At 46.2% G+C, this 6154-nt stretch overlaps 2 protein-coding genes across 2 annotated transcripts in view; one reads left to right on the top strand and one right to left on the bottom strand.

The window, feature by feature from the left end:
- LOC118451895 (claw keratin-like) overlaps positions 1 to 118 on the top strand; it is a 696-nt gene extending 578 nt beyond the window's left edge. The window contains exon 2 of the mRNA XM_035890562.1: positions 1 to 118. This exon is cut by the window's left edge and continues 12 nt beyond it. Coding sequence (XP_035746455.1) covers positions 1 to 118 — 118 coding nt within the window.
- A 5183-nt stretch (positions 119 to 5301) lies between these two features.
- LOC104122855 (scale keratin-like) lies at positions 5302 to 5604 on the bottom strand. The gene has a single exon (XM_009635034.1). It carries the CDS (start codon positions 5602 to 5604, stop codon positions 5302 to 5304), a length of 303 nt encoding a protein of 100 aa, XP_009633329.1.
- Positions 5605 to 6154: the final 550 nt, after the last annotated feature.

The raw sequence follows: 6154 nt of genomic DNA, 5'->3' as shown, positions 1-6154 counted from the left end.
AGGAGCCCCTGAAGTTGGAACTGGCCTTGGTGCTGCCCATGTTCCCGGGGACTCACATGTTTACGGTGGTGCCAGATGGGGGCGGGGATACCCCATTGGAAGCTGTAAGCCGTGTTAAACCTAGTGAGAGCTGCTGCTTCAGCAGCAGAATGTCCAGGAGATGACAAGCAGGATGTAGATGCGTGTCTGAGCTACAGGGCACAGCATTTAGGAAGGGTTGAGCATTTGGGGCTGCCATTAAATGCATCTGTAGATGCTCAGATCTTCTGAAAAATCCATTTACATCTTTCTTGGATTACTCTTCCTGATTTTCTTTTTCTACTGTCTTCCTATCTAAGCACTCTGATCTCTACGCTATGGGCTACACTGCGAATTCCTTGGGGGCTTGTAGGTATCATTGCGGCACTGGATGTCATACCAGATCCCTTCACATTTTAGATCCCTTTGTAGGCTCTTCCTATGGCTAATGATGTATAAAAAAGGGTTGTGGAGTCAGCCAGCCTGTGCCCTGTTTCTGTGCTTGCTGTGATTAGGGCTGGGTATCGACACAGAGCTGCAACAGGGAGGCAGCATCAGTTATTACATGAATCACCTTGCACCAAAGCAAAGATTACAGGCAATTTGTAATCTGTGCTGTATAATCCTGCCTCTGTAAGATCTGCTGCTTTCTCATTAAACATGACATTGCACGATGTTATTGGTGCCTCTGTGTGTGTGTGTTCCCCTCTGCTCCTCCTCATTTGGGTGCCCTTTCTCCTGATCAGATCAGCCTGCCCTGGGATGATGATATTCCTGAGAGATCTGACAGTGGGTTGCATGTGTGTCTCATTTCCACACTGACCTCTGCTGTCCTTTGTGAAACTGCTGCCCACCTCTTTGCTTTCATTGCCCCTGGTCTTGACCAGCTCTGCGGAGCTCTTGCCTCAATATCGGCTTTTCTGGCACAGTGTGCGTTACCTGGAGTCCTCAGGCTCGGCCTCCCCCTCTGGGCAGCGATGCAATGCATTGGAGCAGAGGCCTGTGGAGAGTCAGTGTTACTAAGAAGAATCTGAAGCCAAGAGTTGTGCAAAAGGAGCTATTTTTGAGTGTCAAACTTCTGGCTTGACTGCTCTGGCTAATGTCTTACAGCAATGTAAGCTGAGCATGTGAAAACAGCTGGTGGCGTTCATCCTTGGAGTTCTGAACTTCTTCAGGAATATATGGATAATAAATATTTCACCAGCTTTCCATGCTGCCGTATGTGTTTAAAATGTTATGTTGCGCATTAATACTTCGTTACAGCAACGGTATAATTCTGTATTGTGACCTGACATGGGAATGCTGGATTTTCATAGCAGTCACTCCCTGGAGAATTATTATCCTCATATGTAAGGAAAACAAAGTTGGCCAGGCGCTGTAATAGTGTGTAATTGGCTGGTGGTGAGCCTTAGATGAGGTGATTAAACCAGATTCTCGCCAACCACATGAATCCTTCCCTACAGAAGAGAAATCCCCCAAACCTCAAAAGCCAGCTGAAGGGATCTTTATTGTCATGCTAATGGTGTGTTTGGGAATGAACTGAAGTTTATTACTGAGGCCTCTGAACTTTCTAGGTAGTAAGTTGAGACTTGCAGTTAACCACAAAACACCGAGTGTCAGTAAAATTAGGAAATTTTGCCAGATTTCTATGGAACTATTTATAATAAACCTTTTATTCCTTTTGATATAAAAGCTATTAATGTGAAATGCTCTGAGGACTAAAGATATCGGGTGTCTTAGAAGCTGCCACTGTCTTTTTAATAGAGTAGGTCCCTTCCAACCCAAAATATTCTATGGTTTTGTTAATATCTCTTTGGTTCATTATTGCATTATGGATAAGAATATTTAACTAAATACAGTGAATTTTGAAATTCTCCTTGTTTCTCTTGTGAGGCCTGCATAGGCTTTTTTCTATATCATGATCTGCTTTCCCTTCTCTTAAAAGGTTTTAGTGTAGTACTGCACTCTAAGAAATATTTTGAAAAGTGTTCTGGTCCAGTTTGTGCAATAGCCAGGGGCCCGATCTCTTCTTTGGGGTAAGTTTTCTCTTTAAAAATGATTTTTGCTCTTGCAGTGAGGCTTTGTGCCCGAGGTGCGTCCTGCAGCATGCCTCGCGTGTGGGTTGTTCACAAGGTGCATTTAAATTGGTAATTTCCCACATGCATGCAATAAATACCTCCTGCTTCAGACTGGCATTCCCAAGCTGAAATGAAATTACAGGAGTTAGTTTTCTGTTAGCTGAATTAGCCATCTCTCATCTTTTATGATACTATCTCATAGGCAGGCACAAAGTTCCTCTAATCATCTGACTTTTCTTAAGCCTTAGGGCATAAAACCCTATGAAACAGGGAAAATGCTCTTTGCACACCGATGAGCAAGCGTATGAGAAACTTGGAGCTTCTTGAGAGGTTAGGATGGATCCATGGGAAATGAGCATCAGTGTTTGACTGATGCTGGGCGGGGCAGAGAATGGTCTGGACCCCAATTCTGTGATGATTTGGGACTTCTTGAATCACCCTGATGTTCTTGAATGAAGAAAATGATCCCTGTTTGGTGAGTAAAGGCTGAGAGCCCTGTGGTAGGGGCACCTGGGCTGAGAAATTTGTTTCCCTTCCTTGTGTGGTGGTTGGGGTCCAGTGTTTGCATAAGGCTGACCTGCAGCAAGGCAGGAGATCCCGGCTGTGCCCTGGATCCACGGAATTGGGGAGAGCAAGGGAGGGCTGAGGTTGCTCAGCTGGGAGGCAGCAGCAGGGTGCATCGGGGCACCCCCAGTGCTGTGCACAGAGCTGGAGTCGCAAGAGTGGTGGCAACTTCAAAGCAGAAAGGGAAGTGAGGTGGTGCCCAGGCGGCTCCGGGGCAGTGTGGTGGAGGGAGGTGACGGATCTGGGAAGGCTGGGGTTGGCAGGCAGGCACAGCCTGCGGGCTATGTTCCCCAGGCACTAGGTGGTGACTGCACCCGCTCTCGGAAGTGATGGTGCCTCCGGTAATGAACTGAGTGGGATACGATGAAGGGAAGAAACATATTGCTGTGTTGGCAAACGGGGACAGGGACCTGACATTAGGTTGGAGCCAAAGGACCCTGGGCAGGCTGAGAATTCCACCCAAATCTTTGGCTTTCTGTATTTTATTTTGTCTCCCTGTGCATGTCCATGTAAGCCCTTCTGCACTGTATGTGCAGGTGGGAAAAGCCTCATGTGCCAGAGGGCATCCAAGTGCGATAAGCTGAATTTATTGTGGTGGGAGACTCTACCATTTCTTAATGTTTTCCCTGGGGAACCCAGCCCTTTTTGCTGCTGACAGCAGCTAGCAGAAGGATTACCAAAGATGCCTTAATAGCTTTGCCAGTTTCAAAGGGTTGTACTGATTTACTGCCGACATGCCCTGCTAGGAGGCGAGGGTGGAGGGTGCTGCCCTTAAGCTCTTCCTGGGGCATCCTGCTCTGCTCCTGCTTTGCTCAAACTAGGACGCAAAGAGGTGAGCTCGGAGCAAGGAGGCAGCAGACCAGGGCCATCCCTTGGCTGTGGCTGATCCTTCCCAGACAAGGAAATGGATCTGTGGGGTTCATCTTCTGCTATGGTCCAGCTCAAGGTCAAACAGGTTAAGTGAAAGCATGGAATAAAACATGGATGTAAAGAAAGGGATTTTAGACTGGAGGAAGAGCATTTACAGCTCGGGGACTATTCTGCTAACTATTGCTGGTTTTCTGCCTAGGAAAGTGCTTCTCCATTCTGCTCTGTTAATTATTTTCTTGGCCCTTTCCTTAGCTTTCATCTGTCGGCTGAGGAATGCAGAAACGCTTGTGTAGGTGGCCACCATGTAGGGCATCTCTTGAAAATCAGCCCAGAGGTGCCCCCTCACAGTCACTTCTGCAACAAGGTTTCTGACCCCTGGTGATGTCTTTGATGTCTAACTGGGCTTGCATGGGATCCATGCAGTTTTGTCTGGGCTATTCTTGTTGAACCACGTTGTTCTGTGCCAGATTATAACCTTTAATATTATAAATCTAAATCAAGACTACTCAATATCCTAAGGTGACATGGTAGAGGCTGACAGGAACTCCCTGAATAACCTGGCTGTTCAGTTTGCAAAGGAGATGATCTCTCCAGAAGATGGTCATGGCTTGGTTGCCTTTGGTCTTTTCTCTTAGGTGTGTTTGACTTGGAGCGACGTTGCTATTTTTCCTTGGCAGACCATGAGGCTTCCACCTAATCCCTTGCTTTTGAAAGTTATTTTTCAAGCACAGACCCCAGCTTACTCCAGGAGTGTGTGTGTTTGGTAATACAGGCAGTGACGCCCTTTTCTGGAGAAGTATTTGTGTAAACCTAGGGCCACTGGTGAGTTAAGATAGAACTTCTTCCTGCTCTGGGAAATGAGTCTGGGCTGGAGTGTTTCAGATGGAGACTACAGGCAGTGACGCCCTTTTCTGGAGAAGTATTCGTGTAAACCTAGGGCCACTGGTGAGTTAAAATAAGGTAGAACTTCTTCCTGCTCTGGGAAATGAGTCCGGGCTGGAGTGTTTCAGATGGAGATGTGGTGATACTGTCTAACATCTGGAGTCCAGACCTCCCTCTTATTGCATGGGTGGTTGGAGTGGCAGTGCTGCTGGTCCCTTTACAGTGGTGTAAGAGCACAGACAGAAGGAGAAGACTGGACATCTGATATTATTAAGCAGAGTAATTTTAATGGAAATGAGAAACAGCAAGTAACAGAAAGGATAAGTTTGTAGGTTTACAGAAGGGTCTTCAGCAAGCAGAGTGCATCCACTGCTGGATGATGCTCTCTCTTTGTGGAAACGGTGGAGTTTGACAGTCTGGACATGTTTCTTGCTCACCGAGTTGCTTGTAAATGATGTTCGCTGCTGGATGAGATACAGCACAGATGTACAACAGGAGCTACTCTATTAGATGTCATCTCTGGTGAAGTTTATAGCTGAGCAAAGTGGATTTGTTCATGGTGGTTGCAGAAACTCCTATTACTATGGCAATGCAAAGTGGATTAACTTAAAAGGCTCTTTACTCACACCTGAAAGTCTTGCTTTGCTCCATCAACATGCTGTAAAGATGCCTCAGTACTTGCTGTAATTCAGGTTGCCCTTTAGAGTAATAGTTGAAGAAACAGAAGATATTAAAGAGGGTTGCGCATGGGGTAGTCTTACGTAGCCTGGCACCCACATGTCCCGCTGAACTCAGCCAGAGGCGTGGGTGCTCGGCGTTTCTCAGCACCATAACCTTAGCCATGAATCCATGTCCTGCATTTCATTTCTTGGTTGCTATTTCTGCTGGTTCAGCATGAATAGCAGTTTGAATAGCCGTATCTGTTGCCAAAACGAGCAGAGAAGGGGTAGCCATACCCAGATCTGTACAAGTCCCCATACCCATAACAGTCCCCATAACCAATCAAGTCTCTGTTCCTATACAGGCTCCCAAAGCTTCTGTAGCCGTATGGTCTCCCATATCGGTACTGGTCCTGACAGTAGCCATACGGGCTCCCAAATCGGTAGCCATTCAGGCCCCCAAAACCATAGAGGTCTTCATAGCCAAATGAAGAGCAGCACCCATCATCGTAGAGGTCCCCGTAGAAAGTCATCGTTCGTTGATGCAGGCAAGCCTGAAACACACACCCAGAAAGCGAGGTGAGTTTATGGGCTGCTGACAACAGGAGGAAAGGCTGAACGCTGAGGAAATGCAACTTGCTCCCTCCTGCAGGTCTTTCTCACCCCCTTAACCATCTTGTTTATTTTTCTATCTCCTGAATCCCAAGCAACTTTTCTATTTTTTTTCCCCTCAACTTTTGAAAACGGCTCATTGTACACAGAAAAAACAGTTGTTACCAACTGAGCACTGAACTTTCCCACCTCAGAAGTTAGAGAAATTTTAATAAATTAAAGAAAAATATGTCAGTTTAGATACTGATGCTTATTCAGATGAGACCAACAGCCTACCACAAGCATGCCCTTATCTCCCGTAGTGCTGCACGCCACTCAGTGTCGGATAAACTCAAAGAATGCCATGAAATGGAGGAATTTCCTTCCAGGATGTACACTTAAAGTAGTAAATGTTTCACAAAGTTTTTATCTAGGGATTTGAATTCCCAGCACCTAATGAATATAATCTGGAACTGGGAATGACTTAGGACT

The sequence above is a fragment of the Egretta garzetta genome, unplaced genomic scaffold (assembly GCF_000687185.1).
Source record: "Egretta garzetta isolate BGI_Z169 unplaced genomic scaffold, ASM68718v1 scaffold350, whole genome shotgun sequence".
Taxonomy (NCBI): domain Eukaryota; kingdom Metazoa; phylum Chordata; class Aves; order Pelecaniformes; family Ardeidae; genus Egretta; species Egretta garzetta.
Note: the sequence above shows the minus strand (reverse complement) of the source record. Positions and strands in the feature narration are given on the sequence as shown.

Coding starts and splice junctions, on each gene's coding strand:
- LOC104122855 (XM_009635034.1), bottom strand. CDS start 5,604: ATGACTTTCTACGGGGACCTCTACGATGATGGGTGCTGCTCTTCATTT.